This window comes from Bombus pascuorum, chromosome 3 (assembly GCF_905332965.1).
Source record: "Bombus pascuorum chromosome 3, iyBomPasc1.1, whole genome shotgun sequence".
In the NCBI taxonomy this organism is placed as follows: domain Eukaryota; kingdom Metazoa; phylum Arthropoda; class Insecta; order Hymenoptera; family Apidae; genus Bombus; species Bombus pascuorum.
In genome coordinates this window covers 275,540-295,835 of record NC_083490.1, presented here as the reverse complement: position 1 = coordinate 295,835, position 20,296 = coordinate 275,540, and the positions used below count along the sequence as shown (strand labels likewise).

The following is a 20,296-nucleotide window of genomic DNA, read 5'->3' as shown; positions in this document are numbered from 1 at the left end:
GATTCATGGTGTCGATTGTGATATATCGTAATGAGAATTTACGACTCTCGTTAGCGCCTTACACTGTGAACATATACTATAACCATACTATAACCATATTCTATATCAACTATTACTACGATATCAACAGCTTCTCGGAAGAATCAAGGATGATCAAAAAGTTAAATTTTGATTGTCAAGTTTAACTTTAATATATGAGAACAAGATACGACGGTAAAATAAAAAATGTTTCAACGAAAAAGTCATTGGATAGATGTCGTAAGATCGGAAATAATATTTTATACAAATGCTCGAGTTGGCGAGTTCGCGAACCGAAGCGATATTTGCCAGTTTACGTTTAATAGAAACGCCCGCTGGAATATTCACTTTGTAATTAGCATTTTGATAGCTAGTATATATCGATATGCCAGTAGAAATGTTCTTTTTTCTTCTTGAAGAAGCCACTTATGTGACACGAACGTCTTTTTTTTTTTTTTTTTTTTTGAACTTGTAGTCTTTCCGGTTAAACGTGTTCTTATGTATCTCTGTATGCAATCGGCAACTTGCTTGGGAAATAAACGCCAGCGAATTGTTTTCTTTTCTCAAACGACGTTATACGAACGACGTCGTAGCAAATATATGAATATTAGACCAGATTAAGCAAACAGATTGTAACGTTACTATTTTCCACGATACCGTTTATTTACGTAAATTTACCTGATAGTTGGATCTTTTTCTTGATCTCGGTGATTTTTTTATTCAAATCGTTTAGTTTGTCTTCTATAGTGGGCGCTAACGGGTCAGACATGATTTCACACAGTAACTTGCCAAGAAATCCAGTTTATCGACTGGATACTTGGCGTTGTCCTGGTAACGACATTACGTACAACTGTTTGCTCTAGGTATCACGCGTAAACCGTAAAGCGCAGAGCGTAAAGCGTAAAGCGCAGAGCGCAGAGCGCAGGGAGTAAGGCGCAGAGCGCAGGGAGTAAGGCGCAGAGCACAGAGCGCAGAGCGCAAAGCGCAGGGAGTAAGGCGCAGAGCGTAAAGCGCGGAGCGTAATGCGCGGAGCGTAAAGCGCAGAGCGTCGTAAAGCGCAGAGCGTCGTAAAGCGCGGAGCGTAAAGCGCAGAGCGTCGTAAAGCGCGGAGCGTAAAGCGCAGAGCGTCGTAAAGCGCGGAGCGTAAAGCGCAGAGCGTCGTAAAGCGCGGAGCGTAGAGCGTAGAGCGTAGAGCGTAGAGCGTAGAGCGTAGAGCGTAGAGCGTAGAGCGTAGAGCGTAGAACGTAGAGCGTAAAGCGTAAAGCGTAAAGCGTGAAGCGTAAAGCGTAAACGTGTAATTTATAAACAGTTACCTAATATATCAATTTTTAATCTTTTAATGAATATGTTTTCGTTAATATCGTTACAAAAAACATGCTCAATTAGGGATATTACTAACTTATCGTCAGTGTTTTATCGATCTTTAATCTCTGTACAATAAATTCTACTATTTTATCTTTACATATATACTAGCGTTTAAAAGTTTTGAAATCGCTTATTTGATGAGAATACATCATGCAAATAGCATGAATGAAGGTATAATGGTTCTAGTCTTATTGTCAGTCTTTGTATTTATTTAAAATGTCTTAAGAATTTAACTCTTAACGAAATACTTATCTAAATTTAAAACCGCGAAAAAGAAATCAAAATCCAACGAGTAGATAAAGCATTATGGTTGTTATTGTATATCAAAGAAGAATGCGACGAAACGCTACTGTTCACAAGAATAAAGGACAAGAAATAATAAATTACATTATTTTTTATTTTGAATCATTTTAGCAACTGAGGTTCAATCATTATTTTAATTTAACAAGGAAACATAAAATATGCATAAACCAAGGGTCTTTTAATCAAAGCATCAATTGTTAATATAATATGCGGTCGTAATAATATGCGAGCAAACGAAAATGCTGTTACCCTGTTGCTCTTCATCTTACGCGACGATACATCGTTCGAGGATGTTGGTGGTTCGATGATGGTGTTAATCGTCCCATTAATAAAAACTAACGACCGTCGTATTTACAGTTTCGTGCGTGTATCTTGCGTGCCTTCGGGAACACAAAGGGGAAAGCAATTCGTAAGTCTTGGTCCGTTGAATGAACTTAAGGGGAGGGCACCGAATTATAATTATAATTCCGCATTTGTATTCGTTAGGGTAGCAGCCGCGTTTCGCGCGACGACTGCTACGCTGCCGATGAATTTCGCGTTACACGCAATCAACCGCTGGAAGGTTAATTAATGATCAGACATGCTTGGCTAGTACTTGACGGGGCTTCATACACATCGGCGCGGCGCGGCGCGGCGCGGCGTCTTGGTACTTTATAACTGACCACGTTCGTTGCGTTCCGTTTGCCGCCTGAATTCTAGAGAAGCATCACGCGCCACGGTGTTAGATTTCAATCCGGTCGAGAATCAGGAATTCGATTCACATTTGCGACTCGAATTCGTGAAACTGACAATGAGTAAAACACGTCCAATGGTAACTTGAAAAAAAAAAAAAAAAAAAAAGAAAAGAAGAAAGACACAAAATAACAAGAAAGCAGCTTAATGGTTACCTCGTTATTACACGTGCGGATGCTTTAATTAACAACCTTGATAGCGAAACAATTAAATCGCCGTCGTTAGACTGTTCGTTCACACGCAGAGTAGTGCAGCGAAAAGATGGAATTAATTACAAGTTCTATACCATACTTATCATCTACCGTAACAAAGACAATTGTTTAAGGATACCTATATTATATTAACGACAAAAGATACGACTCACTAGCTCGAGATATATATGAGATGGAAACGATTGATCGAAATCTTGCTTAAGTAGGTAATACTTTTACGTTTGTAAAGATGTATAATCATATTATTTCAAAGCATCTGTAACAATAATGTATGAAATAAAACCATCATTATATATCAAATGAAATTTAATTTTCAATGTTGTCCGTATATCGATCATGATATCGAGTGACATTGTGATATTAATAAAAATTATTTCGCATCCTATTTTTGACAGTAGCATAAAAAAATTGAATAAGTTATCGTGTAGCTAAAGTGTAATAAATGCGCGCTACGGCCTCATTCCGTTCGAGCTGCATCTTTATTGGATCATGTAGTCAGCCATCCTATAGTGGCGGAGTGATACAGATGTAGAAGGCAGGTGCGCGCGCATCGCGGAACTACTTTCAGCGCGTTAAGCGAACAATAGGGATCCCAGAAGTGTTTCGGACGCGGTCGTGTTCGTATATGGTTGCACGCATGCTTTTTTCTCGTATTGCCTCGCGTGAACGTGTACACATTTTTGTTGGACGTATCGGAGGTGACATAGATTTCGGACGATGTGCGTGGTCAAGTGACGGTACGCGGATTTTATACTGAAGTGCACCGAAGTGTTGGTTCTTTCTAGTGTGTGCGCCCGGGTCCCGATGAGTGTGTGTCTACTCGATGTGTGTGGATAAAATTCACGGCATCATGTTGCCACAACGAAAATTGGATTACGCATCGATGGCGTGTTTTCTTCTGCCTCTGCTCATCCTTGTTTTCTTTCCTGCGGTGTCCGGTAAGTGTAATATCACATTTTATTCGAGGATATTACGCGCACTTCGGTCTGGAGTCGGTTTGAAGTCATTGTTCCCCACATGTCGCTGCTAGGCAACAGGTCACGAAACAACGCTGAGCGCCGGCGCGTTAGACGCTTGCTCTTAACTGACATTCGACATATTTTTCAAACGTTTCCTCCGTGAAACGTATTATAAAACGTTTGATCAACGAGGTCAAACCGTTGAAAGATTAACGAACGATTTCGTTCGTATAATTAGTATTCCGAAGCGATGTCGGACATTGCCGTGGTTGCTTTCAATTACTACCTGTCTCAAAAATATTGACCGTGTCAGTGGTTGTAGTACTCTCCCTTCTCTCTTACTGCTCAACGCCTCTTTATTTCTCCAAACGAATATTTGTCAATAACTTGTTCCTTTTCATTTTGTTTTTTGTCTTTTATATGCGCATGCAGGATACTAGCGTTAAAAAAAAAACACACTAATACCATTATTTTTACCTATGAGATTAAAATTCTCATTCTATGTACACGTGAAAATTGAATTATTTTTTTATTTATTGCCATCTAAGAAGAAACTTATTTCGATACTTTATATATTCCTCACGTACGTATACATGTATGTAAGCCTGCTCGAATACACGTGGTTAGTGGTTATGTTACTGTCACAGTGGTGCTCAATTTCCATATCATCGATAAGAAGAGTGTACTTTAAAGTTGCTAGTCCCTGAGGGACAGGTGCCCAACCCCGCTTTCCAGGAAACGAGTCTTCCTTCCCTTGTGTGCGCGTAAACATCCGATATATCGCGTTCCCGTTTCTTTTCATTCTTCTTTCGCAAACGACAGTTTTCATTTTTCCTTATATACGACAATTTTTGGCCTAAAAACTTCTGCTTCTTATCGTCTTATTTTTATACCGCTAATTAATCGAAAAAGTTGATATTTTTATAAACCCAAGTACCAAATCAATGGAACGTAAGCAGAAATCTTGTATACGTATATGTGCATTTCGTATATTTTTGCACCACCAAATTTCCTATATGTATGTACAGTGGTATGAAAAAAGTTGTCGCGACTTCTAATTATGTTACAACGAATAAAGGAATAAAAAACATGTAGGTATATAGAGGGCCTTCTCATTATCATTCTCGTTCTATTAATTGTTAAGTATATTAAATACATCTCAGCACAGAAAGGACTCTATTCCTTAAAGACTCGATCAAATAGATATTGCGGCAGTTGTTCGTAGTTAACAAAGTGAAAAACAGTATTGTAAAGTAAAAACAGTAACTCGACGCCATATTGAAAACGATGCCATATTGGCGGGTAGCTCGTTGTCAATTCTATCCGATTTTTCATACAGGCCGATCCTCTACGATACAGTGGAAGTAAAATGTAATATACAGCGACAAATAATAAAAGTACTTAGTACATGTATATACATATTTCCTTATTTATAGTAACACGACGAGAAGTTGCGAAAATTTGTTCACATCACTGTATATAAATATAAAAACGTACGTATATTTTGTAGGTTAGGTACCCACAAACGAGAAAGTAAATCATTTTTCGCAAAGTATGTATGTAAATTTTCGTTGGATCTAATGTAATATAGATACATATTACGATACAAATAACAATACTAATAAATATAACTATTTAATATTTGAATAATCGAATAATATTATTGAATAAGAAGAGTACAAGTTATATATGTTGATTATATATATGATACGTTGATAAAAAACTTGTAGCTTATGTGACTAAAAAGGAGGATGATATCGGATTTTGCAATGTAAGATTTTATCGAGTTTCAAGTTAATATAATTCGCATAAAAATGCAATAAAATTAATAATAATGCGTGTATCTAGAATAAAATGAAACAATGCAGAATAGTTTAAGATCTTTCGAACGTTCCTGATCGTGAATTTTCATTTTCACTTTTCTGTACCGCGTAAATCTGTGTAGGCGATGACGTAAGACTGTCTTAGGCCTTAGTACAGTACATACTTAGGCGGGAAGAACGTGCGGTCGGTACAGGGCAATCGACCAAAGAAAGTTGGTAAAACCGAATAGTAACGACACGCAGACAAATGCAAACTCCGATCATTCGACACTGTTGCATAACAAATTCCATTTTATACCTTCCTTAACCTCTATACACAAAGGTGAATTCTTCGGTATTATTTTGCATTAAAATACGTTATTTTGATCGAATATGTTACGTTCTATTTAGTCGCCGACGAGAAGGTAGCGTCAACTGACGTTTAATGCAACTGGCAATAAGCTCCACTTTCGGCTAACCTGCTATGTGCGGGAATACTGACACGGGAGAGGATTAAAGTTGTTCGAAAGTAGATTATCAATATAAAATGATTTATCGAAATCTTACTCAATTTCGATATTGACAATTGACTGACGGATATGAAATTCTTCGGTTGACAAGCGATGATTCTTCGATAGACGAAACGATGACTAATTCTTCAATGGACAAAACGATAATTGACTCTTCGATAGACGAACGCTAATTAATTTACTCGATAACCGAACGGTAAATATTCTCGTTCTAATGCCGACTTCTCCGAGTCGCTACATTTATATCCGTCGGAGACGAAAAAACGTCGGGGTCTTTCTTTTGAAAATGTTTGGCAAGATCCCCAACGTTTGTTCAATCGCCGACTTTGTTTACAATTTAAATTGTCTTAGTATTGTTATAAAGACATAATATAAAAATATATATATATATATATAGTTGGATGAATTTTCACAAGATATAGCTTTTAGCGGCTTTAACCACCTTTCGCTTCGAATACTGTAAGCGCGGTTTCGAAAAAACGTTTTAAATTACCTCGGTTTAAGAGAATTTATCAATTTTACTTTCGCGCCACGGATCGCGCGGGTCGCGATACATGACAGAATACATATTTCACATTTCTTTTTCGCTCTTAATCTTACAATTAGCTGTTACGCTAGTAATGATCGGTGACAATCGATATCGATTAATGCGAATCGATTTTTCGAAATTTTAATCCTGACGCGATTTTTATTCGAAACATTGCATCTATTCGGTAAAAAGGAAAAGAAAAAAAAGAGAATAATAAAGGATTTGATATCACGGGATTACGTTCTGGAACGTTCTCCGATCGAGACAAGTTGGCAGTCGCTTCCGAGAGCGTACCGAGGACCTCGCCTCGAGTCTGTTACTCGGCGTTGAGATATTCTGAATGCGGCATGGCGGCAGTTCTGCAGACTATCCCCGCCGTTCTTACGTTCTCAGGCTTTCTCTTCTCTCTCTCCTTAGGAAACGATTCGCCCCGGACTTGACGTGCTTTCACACAAAACCATGCGCGCGTCGTCCCTGCGCCAATTCACTTTCGCGAGCCTAACTCGCTATTGATAGGTTAACATTTTGCTCCTTAAAAATTCAATTCAAACGAACGAGTAGTTTATAATATAGAATGTTTTGGAATTAAGTAAAACGGAGATTGTGTTAATATTATATTTATATTCGGTGTGTAGAAAATTAGCATGTCCCAATTGTTCTGTCACGTTCTGTATCGATGATGTATAATATTATACATCGTATATTATACGATAATATAAATTCTTATAAATAAGAGCTTTTTCAGTGAAATAAATAATAATTTCGAAATGTTCACCGGTGGGGGTTTGAATTATGACATTAATGTAATAATTATCAAAAATATTATCATATTAGGTAAATTAATAAATCACTCTAGTAAATAGCTTTCTTGACTTTGTTTGTCAAGTCCGGGAAGCTTGGCTCAGGAAAATATTATCCATTTGTTAAGATAAAAAATGCTATCATATGCTTTCATTGCCTATTATATCTTATTTTCTAATTGTTGTCTCTATCATTTAAATTATATCTATAAATTATATTTAAATTCTACTAACGTATACATACATATACATATATTTTACTTATCTTAGATGCTTATATACTAACGCAATATTTATTATTTCGAAATATAATTGATATCTCTTTATTTACTTAAGCATGATATATAGGTATTTTCTATCTGTAGAAGATCTCGCATTAAAATTGTTAATGCTACGGAATAATATAAAATATCACGTAGCGTTCTTGTCATTTCGCTCGTTGTCAGAATACAGAATACAGAATTCTGATCAAAGAAGACAATTCTAATTACGTACTTGTAGCGTACTGTACATACAACGTGATTGCAAGTCGTAAGTAAGATCCTCTAAAATTTTCGACAGTCGTTGCGATTAAGATTTTCGATGTCGGTATTCGGCCCTTCTATATCGTATATACAATAGTTACTAGAGATAGCCGAAATCAGGCACGGCTTAGAATGCGACGTGCGATCGACCTGTAACCGGTTCTTCGTTCCCTTTCATCGATTCAGGGGCCACACGAGCCTTCCGTGCACACGTGCACATATGCACACATGCAACTTGAGTAACGCGTATACGATGATACTAAAGTCCGCCAAGCGTCTTTTCTACCGTTCACTCGGTTAGCTTAAAAGTTAGAGACATTCATCGAGAAACGTCGAAATTTGACGATCCTGTGGTAAAAACTTGAGTGATTTCATTCTTGCAAAAATTGCACGTTGATTTACCCCCGGCAAGGACGTGGTCGTACGATTTGATCCACGATAATTCATGCATGTGCGATTGTCGTTAACGATTTCACTGTTGATGAAACCGGATTGGTGGCCAATCAGGTTTTCCACGAGCTATTAAAGACCGCACGAATCACGCGTGTTTTTCGAACGGCTGGATATCGGATACCGATACTTTTTCCTCCTGTTCTCCGATCGTTCCGTTTTCTCCTTTAAGTCGAGGCAGGACACTGAAGAAAGACGATAGATTGTCGGTATCTCGCGGCATCTGTTAACTAAAAGGGCAAGATCTCTGCCTGTACGTCGCTTACACCGACCTAGCCTATACGCCACGCGGACATTTGCATTCGTCTTAACCTCCGTATCGTCCCTTTTCTCCTTGTTGTTGACGCATAGCGTAAAACCGCATAATTAAGCTCTTCTAGGCTACCGTACGTCTATCCGTTCTTTCCGTTCTTTCCGTCCTTTCCGTTTCTCTCTGCCAGTTACGTCGACGTTCGGAGATCCGTGCTGTTGCTCAGTATCGTGCAAGAATCGAGGATTGTGCCGTCAGTCAATGGCAGGACAGCCACGAGCCCTTATAAAGCACCAAAGGATCTATCCTGCGTGGCAGTATGTAGATTTCCAAGAAGCTCGACTCATAGGGAAAGGAATTTTTCGACGGATAGGAAGGAAGCACAGCAGGGATCTTTGTACACGGTTGATTAGAAATCTGTATTCGATAACGTCCAGTTGGATCGAACACGATACAAGTTTTCACAGAATTGCCGATATTAAGAATTTATCGCTATTTTAAGAGTTCTCGCGATGACAGCCTTGGAAGCTTTTTGGGCATTTATAACGTTACAAGTTACAAGTGTACACCTATATTTAAAAATATATACTTTAATCATATACTCCTCTGGTACTTTATCGTATTATTTCATACGTATTATTACATATGGTACGATAGAATTTCCAAAGGATTTGTCTTGTTTCAATAATTTTCCAGAATACTCGTGCCTTATCCTTCGTTCAGAGACACGATACCGACGACGATGCTATCAGTATTTTGCAATCTAACGACGAACGAAAAGTTATTCAACTACTTGCAACTTTCTCACAAGTATTAAACGCGTGCTCCCTCCGCAGAGAAATACGCTTTAATTCGCTATCGTTGCCGACGATCTTTCGCGGCCAGTGATAGACAAGCGAAACTGTTGCGACCTGGGGCGGGAAAAAAGGTGAGAGCGAAAAGTAGCGACTGTTTTCGTGGTGAGAAGACCACCGCGGAGCTGTTTTCTTACAGTGACACGTGGAAATGGTTTCACGGCAGGCGGATTCGAATTAGCCTAAAGCGATTATTTCCCGCGGCACGAGCACGGACAGTGATTCTTGTTATGTATTTCTCCGTCGCGTTGCATCGATATGCCGATTTTTCCCAAGACCAGCGACATCAACATCGCGAATATACGCGAAAGGCTCGTTCTACGTTAGGTCAATGCGATCGTATCTATTAATCATTCGATTCCTTTTCTCTGTCTCCCTCTTTCCAGTCTTTCTCCACGGGCATAAGAGCGTACTGTGTACCGTGTACACTGTACACAGTCACTCTTTCTCCTGATAAATGGCAATGAGCGCCACGGTAATGCGAATGCTTTACACGAGGCTAATCGCCGGCTGACTAATAACTTTTCTGCTGGTGAACGTTCATGGGAACCTGTTTATACAAACTTGCTGAATTTTCCTATTTTCAGAAACTCGCGTAAAAACTTTCGAGTAGGTGCCGTTTTTCGAGCATCGCAACACGCACTAGGAAAACTGTCTCTGTATTTCTTTCATATCTTGATATCCACGTTTCGTTGATGTCACTACTTTATAAAATTTCATCGGCATCGAAACGAAAAAATATTTTATTTATCAGCGAGTTCTTAAAAGGTTAAACAAAATTGATCGAAAGACGAATGTCGTTTGATCGAAGTTGTGAAACGTTTGAAATCAAATTTTTTGTTTTAGAAAACGTAAAAGAACGAACGAATTAAGTAGACGAAATTCGGTGCGCTTTGCTTCTACTTTATTGCGAGTCGAAGATCACGAAATTTTGCGAAAAATGGATCGTAACGTCATTTGTACGATTCGCAATTGCGTATCGATAGTTTTCCATGCAATTCGACCAACGAATATACGTAGATTCAACGTTATCCGCAGTAAGAGATTCGTACGTAAATGGTATTACAACGTTACGATTAACGTTGTGGAACGTTGGCTTGATTCATTTTTCACATCGTCAGCGAGCCTTGTATCTGAAAGCAAGAACCTCCTCGTAGACACGCTTGTTGATTCGTATTACATGCTCGCAAGACGGAACAATCGAAAGCCACGATTGTAAAGCTAACGTTCCATTAAAACGGATCGACTTTATTCTTTCGGTACTGTATAATGTTTAATGTAATTCCGAATTACAAGCTGTTTTCTGTGTTATTTCCTTGTTTCGAATCATCGTGACCAAGTTGTAGCGAGATGAAAATTTTCCGAAAATTACCATTCTCTCCAGGTTTACGTATAATTGTAACGCGAGCAAGAACCTTCCGTTTGCCGCTAGTTGAAAGTGAGAAACGGCTTTCTTACGGAATCTCAGCGCACACGGTACGAACCCGGCTCCAACTTGTTCGCGCGAGTGCAGCCGAACCTCGCGTCCCGTCCCTTACTTGTATTCTTATTCTTTTCGCTTCTCGTATCAGTGTGCTGCATATGCGTGTGCAGCCGATAAATATTCGTTTGCGTGCGCGTGACCGTCGAGATTGGTGGATGCCGCGCGACAAGTTATCAACCACCTTCGCTTCCACAAACTAACTGATCGCTTGTCACCTTTCCCGGGGTTTCACGTTGATTGGCTGTGTTTTATTATCAATGATTAATAGGCCCGCGAGAATTCATCGACCGATAATCCGTTCTCTTTGGTTGCTTTCCATTTAATAGATCGTTATTGAATCGTACAAAAATTCCCGAATAGATATTAACGTTGCATTAATTAACTCAGGGGTGTGTTCTTTTTCTTTCTTTTTTTTTCCTCAAGAAGAGCGATTCCTCTCTTTCCTTCCTCGTCCATAAAACCTATAAAAGTCATAAAAATCCCACGAAAACGTGACTTTCTTATTTAACATGCACCTTCATATATCTATACAGTCCCATTGTGTAATGGTCCTTGAAGCAACATCCAGCAGCAGCTGGTCGACGGTCTCCCACGCCCTGCTACCAAACGGCACGAGTCCTTGCAGGATTCCCAGGATTTACCATGCTCGTGTCGACGTAATTTGTTCAATTTTTTTTTACCGCTGTGATTATGATAATAATCATAATCACATCGTTTTACAGTTGTAGTGCTAATGTTTTGTTCTCGTTGATATCATTCCGAGCACTTTCTTCATCCTACGCAAATTCTAATTACAAACGACGTATCACACGATGATAGAAAATCTCTCTTTTCAACAAAACAATTAGAAATTTTCACCTCGTTTTCGCAAAATCTTTATAATCTGTCTCGCGAGTGTTTTACGTTTCGTGCGCGTTTCACCGGTCTATACGTAATTTAACATGTATGGGTATATTCGAACGCAAATGGATGGAATCATAGCTTCAAAGCAATGGAAGACAGATAGATCGAAAAGAAAATGTCAGTAGAGAAAATTGAATAATTTTTCATGCAATATTGTTCCATCTGCGTTTGGTTTGGAGCTATGACTTTAGTGGCAGAGTGGGGATGCCTAGGGATGTACATAGATTTCTACGTAAGTAAGCGCGCACGATCGTCGCACGTCTAGCGATGGGCATCACTTTGTCGCTACGTGTTTGTCGCTGCGTTCGGTAACGTTGTTTACCCGCTGCGACGATGCGCGACAAAATGTCTATACATTTCCATACATACATACAGGGCATATAAATTTCAATGTGACGTTTATACAGACTATTTTTATAGAGACTCGTTGGTGAACATGCCATTCGTGCGTTTCTTTTACTTGAAATAATTAACAGGTGGTCGTAACGGAATCGTTGATTTTAGATTAGTTTGGCGTCTTGCGTTTCGCTTTATTATCTTATTAAATCCTCCTTTCATTCGTTGTTATCGTACCGAAGACTGCGCAAATGGATAACCTTTGAATTCACCTATCAACGATCATACACGTAATTACATCGATAGGAGCACGTTACGCCGTTTGATCGCAACACCGCTTGCTAACGCGTCGAACCGTGTAAAAGCATTCTTCGCTGTATACACACAGTACAAAGGATTTATAGCGGAGATGTTCGAAGCGTAAGATCGATAAATTAAAGATTGTGAACTTGTTATCAATCTTCGTGTATGAAAATTTCAATAGTAATTCAATTACAAAATACTGTAATTTCTTTTTCTTTTTTTTCATAGGCCACGATTATTTTGTATTAAGGAATACAGTATTGTTCGATGTTGTAGTTTATTACGTAGGTATAGTTCAAAAAATATTATTTTCATTTTTACAAGCTTATTTTTACGTCTGCGTATATATTTAGGAAATTTTTTCGGAAATTTGCATCGGATTTTGGCAAATGTAAAATTGCAAGTAGCAAATAGGGGGAAATTAACATTGACGCGCGAACTGGTTTTCGTGATATTCACATTTCGTAGATTGGTCCAAGTTTCTCCAATTCTTGTAGGTTGACCTTTGAAAAGTCCATGCCCACTTTTACCAAATTTGTGTACTTATCGATTAGAGCGGTTCTTTCCGATTGCTTGAAAGATCGTGGCTCGTCAATTAGCACAGCGTATGCTCGTTTTCACTCCGAATCGGATTGGTTGACTTCTTAAAATGGCACGAAATCTTTCCTCGTAGAATAGTTCGGTCCGCCATGTTGTGCCTAAAAATATGTAAAACTTGTTTTTTTTAATTTCTTTGATAATACAATTCGATTCAATTGTTGGAGATAACGCAATTCAAATACGTTGCATTTGCTGCTACTTAATACGCAACGATTAAAAATCATTGATATATTTGAAGGAAACTGACATTGGTAGATTTTCTTTCAACGATATCGATAATAATGTATATAACGTATTCATTTACCGTCGCCCGAATAAGTTACTTTACAACTCCGGTTTGCTTGTTATCCATTCGCCGAACAAGACGTTTTCGTCTTTCATCCGTTAGATAAGAAAGTTTAATTCAGTGTGCCAATATAACTATTCTACAAGATGTTATATGGCTATAGACGTTAAAACGTCGCAAAAGTTATTGTGACAACCAATTGAATCGAACGGTGGAATCATATTTATTTCGTTCATATCTTGATAATAGTGTATTTTCATACAGAATATACATTTAATTAAAATAAACACGAACGACTAAGCGTTTCTCTAGTAGGTACTTGAAACTGGATCATGGGTAGAATCAACGGGATCGTTGAACAAAGTTTGTACTTGGAGCAATCGTTATACGTTCGAGTTCGAGTTTTACCCCTCTTTCGGAACCCTGTTTGTCCGTTTCGAGCTTAGCGGTACCCTTGTACTTTGTACCATTATCGATTGCCAGGTGCGTCTCTGATAGGTCTCCGAGCGTGACGGAACGCGCAGGGAAAGGTTGGTATTTTGTTTTCGCGGTGAATAGTGCGCATGTCCCTAGTACGTAAACGTAACTTTATATCATAATTTTAATATTTTTCAAAAAATTTTTCTTTTCGTCGATCACGTTTATCACCATCGTCGTCATCGTGCTTGTCACATTCCCCATCGCTAAACTTTATTTTTATCTATAGCGGCCACTACATGTTGCACCAAAGTTATTATGAAAGTAAAGGTACCAGATATAGCGCATTAAGCAAAATTAAAATTAAGGGCGTTATATTTTACGACATATTTTACATTGAAAATGAGATCCTCTCATTGATCGGAGAAGAAGAAACAAAGGGATATGATTATCCATCGGAATTCTTAAAAAGGAAGTCCCTGGATTCCTTCTGTACAGATTCTTCGAGTTCCCAAGAGAACTTTAAACAGTGCACTTTTTATTGTTAGATGCAGAATGCGGGATCTTCATACGTCAGTATTTCAATTTCAGTGCATACCTATGCGCTTGTATCGCATCCATTCCAATGCCGCGTGTTTTACCATCGATCCCTTGCATCCTGTTTTAGCGTAATACGAAAGCCGCTTTCTTCGCGCCAATATGGATCGTGGTGTTTTAAATCCCGCACGGTAAAAAATTACCGTGGCTGAAAAAACGCAACTTCCCTTTCGAGAAGGAAACAAATTCCTTCGAGAATAAGACAAACAAATTACTTTATTCGCTTTGCTATATCATTTTAGGCACAAGTAAACTCGGTAAAATAAACCGCCTACTATCACGGGAATAAACATAAAGGAGAAGAATATGTGATTTGCGATTTGTGCTTTTCTTCTCGATTCGAAGTTATACGTCAATTCTAAATAAGAAGTAAAGAAATGTTTTTACACTTTACTACCGGAAAGAAACGATAGAAATAGTTTATTTATACAGATTGGACTGTAACTTTTCACCGACGTTGGACGGCAAGTGAAATAATACGATAAGAGGGAGAATATGCATCGCGAATAATCGTCCGTGTCGTCTATTTCATTCGATCATTCGTTTCTTCTCGTTCATCGATTTATAAACTGCAACGAGCGGTAATAAGCGACGATCGTTTACGATGTATTGGATGGAACAGTAAAGAGAAATCGGTATACAATTTAGATGCTGTCGATCGCGCCGCTCGGAGACAAGGTGAAGTATTTTTCTCCGTTTCTTGTTCTCGTTATTTTGATAATTTGTGCCCTTCTCGTTATTTCCAACCATTCTGTTTGCCGCGTATATGGTCATCGACGAATTATTGCGCTGACTGGCGCATTCCCGATGGGTGCACCAGACGATGCTCTACAAAAACGAAGCTGAATACCATCGGCAGAGAATACCTCAGCGTCCTGGCACCGGCAGGTGCGAGGTACGAAGGTAGCGAACGACGTTTTCACCATGACTCGTTCCTTCGGATAACGCGCATACTTTGATATTCGATATAAGAAGGTAGGGAGATAGGCATACGAGAATGAACTGCCGAGATTGCATTAAACTCGTAGATGCGTCGAATAACGCTTAACGTATTGTCATCGTCGGCGTCGTTGTTGTCGTTTAAAATGTTCAAAGATAAAAAGCCATTTGAACAAAATTTTATCTATATTTTTTACTTATTTTTCCACACAGAATCACACTCCCCCATTGACCATTACTTGACAGTTACAGAACACCCTGTATTCCGTATCCTCTTTACGCAGAGTTATCGATTCAAATAACTGTTATTCTTAGAATCGAAGCTCGTAAGAACACGAGTATATCTACGAGGCGCTGATATTCGGTATCATTGGTTCTTCATCAAGAAATAATATAAGCAAGACACTCGATAAAGCAATCGGAGAAGAAGATACGCCTCGTGTCATGGTTTCTACGTGGCTTTGTACTGGATTTAAGCGAATATGGAACGCGATACCCCGTACGAACTTTTGAGGAGTTTATTTGCAGGAGACGACACCTCTGAAACGTTATATTTTATCAGATACTTCCTCGCGGTACAAATCATTTTTAAAACTTGCAACGGAATACATTTCTGGGGGGACGGTTATAACCACTTAACAAAGACAACTCCATCTTCGCGTTAATAAATCCTCAACCTAGGTCCAAATTCACAAAATATCCGAAAATATTGTAGAAAATGTATATGATAAAAAGTACCGTTCGGTTGGTTTTCTCGACACCTCGCGAGCTTTTGATAAAGTACGGCACGCGGGTTTGAGCATCTTCTCCGTCCCTCTTACCTCCTTTCAAAATCTAAACACTCTCTTTATCACCGATCTGCCGACAAAGAACGATACGATATTTGTAACATACCTAGACTGACGACACAGCGATCTTACCCTCCGACGTTAATCCAGACAAAGTCTCGGAGAAATTACGATCCAACCTCAACGAAATCGCGATCCAATTGAAAGCATGGAAAATGGAGAAGCTAATGCCGCCAAGCGAGTATATATTACGATAGTCAGTTTAAAAAGCACATCAAGAAAAAAAAGGCAATAGCTGGACGAAAAATATAGAAATTTATGGAGGCTTATCGGCAAAAATCACGACTTGATATTACAAACGAATTATTATTATTATAGAAAATGTTTTTGAGACCAATCTGGATATATCGCTGCCCTATATGGGCAATGGTATACGACTCAAATTTAAGGATTACCGAAAGATGGTAGAGTACTACGACAAGTTTTAAACGCCGTCAACAAAGAAACTAGAATATTGCCTGTTGGATACGTATATCTCTCTAATGAAAAATACAGATTACGTAGATGTCACTTCTTACATCTACCAACTAGATTTAATTAAAATAACAAATTAATATATAAATAACGTACAATACTATACAAAAGGGGCGCGTACCGTATATCAAAATTGGTGCTTAATGTCTTTACTCGATAGATTGCACCGAATCCACGGAAGAAGTGAAAGAAAAAAAAAGAGAATTCTCAACTTGTTTATTCACAATCCAAATGCAAGTATTCACCGAAGAGAAATTCGCTGGATAGCTTGTAACGCTGCTCAGTCCTTGCTCTTTCTCTTATGTCAGTACAATTGCTCGCTGTCTTCATTCGTATACATATGGACATTTAGATCGTACGGCTCTCGGCGTCTGCCGGTCACGAGCAGACGAAAGAAACGTCGAGCGCTTAATCGTGCGTTGGTATTTGGGGTCAACGAGACAACAAATGGACGGAGAACAGAAACAGAATGGACAAAGATGGGAAGAAAGATCCCAATGGCGCGCATCATGTTGATCCAAGTACACACATACGCAGGTATCGATTCTTGACCACCTCTATGTTGGATCGACGTGTTCGTACCAATACCTTTCTCTCGCGCTTCGTCTTTTTTTTTTTTTTTTTTTTTTTTCTTCTCAAAGTACCGGTATCTTCTTTGCTCCTCGATCTTCAAGCGCTTTCCCGCGATAATAACGATCCGTTCGAGTCCTTTATTGCCGATGCCTCCTTCGTGTCGCTTCGCTTCGAGATTCGTTTTCCTGTTCGTTGCTCAAACAGCTACTTATCTACCGTTTTGTTTTTAATCGATCGAGCGTACCTATTCGCCTTTTTTAATCTTCGATTAAAAATGTTAGTTAGACGAATTCCTTGGGCTTTTACTAGAAAGAAATTAATGTTAGAAACTGCAGCTTCTCTGTAACAACCGCGTCAGCAGGAATCTATGGCTCTCCTATAGCGGCCTAAAGTTTACCCCTAGAGCCTGACATTCTCCTATGAATTGTTGGATCGTATACCCCATAGCTATGGGCGATAGGTATGAATATAGATACGTTTCTTCTATATAGGATGTCGGTAGGTTACACGTATTTATTCATAACGTATGCCGTCTGAAACCCGGCATCGACTCTATTATCGCGAAGCAAGGACACCATGAGGATATTAAGTATGCGTAATGGCTGCGAAATATACCTTATACCAACTTAGAAGCACCCTTTTCTAGTTCGAGATATTCTCTTCTTCTTCCATCTTCTGCTTCTTATTCACGGCTAACGACGCAAATGACGATGATTTGCTATATTCTGCAGAGTTTTTTGCCTATGGTTAAGTTAAGAAGCAGGCAACTGTGACTATTGTGACCGTAAATTGCGTTACGCTAATTGTAAGAGTTCATCGATCTCTTTCAGCGATGGAATTTATTAGCGAGTCGAAGAATATTACTACCGCGAATGATGTAGCTTATTTAAAATTTCATCTCTACTTTGATTCACCGCGATTGATTTTACCGCATACTTGATTAATGGCGGTTTGTATGGTTTATAAAAGTTTGTCGTAAGTCTCGTAAATGAAAAATAAAGATGGCAACGTTGATTGACAATCGTTAAACCGATCCCTGTTTTACGATCGATAATATAATTCTATACCGAGCGTTTACTCCCGACTTTGAAATACCTCAGTCAACGAACCTGAAATCTATACCGTAAAATAATAATCGTAAAGCAATACTTTCAATTTAACGAAGACCTGTTTTCTTTCAGGAAATTACCGTACCTATGTTCTTCTGTAACGTTACAACGCATTGCTGCCCAGCTTCGTGTCCCTTGTAACGCGAGTCGAATAGTTTCGTCAGATCTCGTAATACATCGCAGATTCGCTCGATGTCGTATAAATTATAAGAAAATAAAATTCAAATATTTAATCGTTCACCTGACAAACAGCATTTAAACTAGTTAAAAAGCTATATTTTACTTTCCATTTCGGTAAAATCTTTTATCGATAATCGAGCAAAATTCATCGAAGGCGCGAAGGTACGAGTTACTGCTTTAATAAGTTTTAATTTCAATCGATTATTTCATCTTGCATAAGTACGCGTTAAGTAGATTTGTGAAAGATACACGTGACGAACAAATCAAATTTCACGCTCTATCTCGCGAATCGTCATCGGAAATTAGCCTCACGGAGCGTTATTTATTTAACCTTCTTTAGGTCGGAACTTTCTGTACGTTGTGTCTATGCGGCTCGTTGTAGCCGAAATCTGTCGTTAGCAGCTGACGTGCTTGTTTTGTTTTAAACTTCAAACTTAATCTGATCTTGTTACCGCGCGTATACCTATCTTAACCTCCTTCGATTTTGACGAAAATACAAAACCATGTTATTATAAAAGCTATATGTATAATTATTCGATATAAATAAGAGACATTGGTTGAGAAACACTGGTAAGCGTTGGTATTTAATAGGTAGGGCGGTATGAGGGCTGTTACGCAGGCAGGCTCCCCTAGTTTCCGGTGTCAGCGATGCACTCTAGCCTTCGTGCTGCGGTTCCTTTCTAGCCTCAACGCACGTATTTCAATCACACGCGAGGTCTTCGTCTGCATCCATTTGACCATTCGCTCTCTTCCGTATAGTCGAAAGATAATATTCTTTCCTGCCGTCATCCGGTAACCTGACGTATTACGTACGTACGTGTTACGAACGTGTGCGTACATCGCCTTTTGTATTTACGCGTGCATTTGATGCATTCGGGCTTCTCTAAGAAATTTCTTATTAAGGGATAGAACGTAGGCGAGATTCGTCGGCGACTTTGCTAAATCAAATAAAGATTACCAGTGTTACGCGTCCGATTAACTTCTGACAGTAATTTGTCTTTGAGAAGAAGAGAACGAACTTTGTTAAAAAAAAGCGTATTATTATCCTCGTATATTATTTGACGGTATCTATCTTTATAAGGATCGTCGAGTAAATAGAAGGGATTAGTTTCTGAACGAGGATTTGGAAAAATTCACGAACTCGATTCGAGTGTGGGAGGACGAGAAATGCGGCGAGCAACGAGAAGCATCTCCACGTGGAGGACAGTAGCACGAGCTTAAGGAGATAAGATTCGCGAAGATGAAACCGGATAACCTACCTTCCCTTTTTACAAAGTTCCTCTCGCCAACAGAGCAAACCAATTTCAAGCCAAGGGTCGGTCCACCCATTGTACTGCATTGTACCGCATTGTACTGCAGGGCATATCCTGCTTGAGATACATTACCTGACGTGTATAGTCTTGCTACGCTACGATGATGAGGTTAGAGCGCAAAACAGCAGACACTCGAAATTGTGTTTGTTTAACATTAGAGAACAACTTCTTAGGTTAGATATTTTACCATATATCCTTGGCTTCGATATCTTTTTGCTCTGACGATGCTCCGGTTAACAAAATTTATGCGCGATCTCGTGCCTAGCTTTATCGTTGAAACGTACGATCTTTAATTCCAGGGGAAGAGAACACGTTCTCGGTCGCGTCGCTTTGGAAATGAAGCGCATGCTATTGTTGCGCGCGTAATCTCTCGACATAGTCCAAGTTGAGGTTACGCTTGCATAATAGCACGTCGGTAGATCGTTACGAACGAAATGGCCGGAGCCGTGTCATCCTCTCTACGGTTCATGTCACTTCGCTACGTGACCGGAATTCCAAGCAGCTCGACGATGCTCGATGAACGGCGTCCAGTACAGCGTATCGAGTTCTATCAGTCGTTTCAAAAACCGTAAACTTCCTTTTTCTGTTGATCCCGAAGCGGATTCCT

General features: G+C 39.1%; 1 protein-coding gene across 1 annotated transcript in view; it reads left to right on the top strand.

The window, feature by feature from the left end:
* The first annotated feature begins 3,179 nt into the window (after nt 1-3,179).
* Nucleotides 3,180-20,296, top strand: part of LOC132905203 (neurogenic locus Notch protein) — a 185,034-nt gene continuing 167,917 nt past the window's right edge. The window contains exon 1 of the mRNA XM_060956247.1: nt 3,180-3,568. Within this exon, the coding sequence (XP_060812230.1) occupies nt 3,454-3,568 (115 nt within the window). The 5' untranslated portion in view covers nt 3,180-3,453. The remainder of the gene's footprint in view (nt 3,569-20,296) is intronic.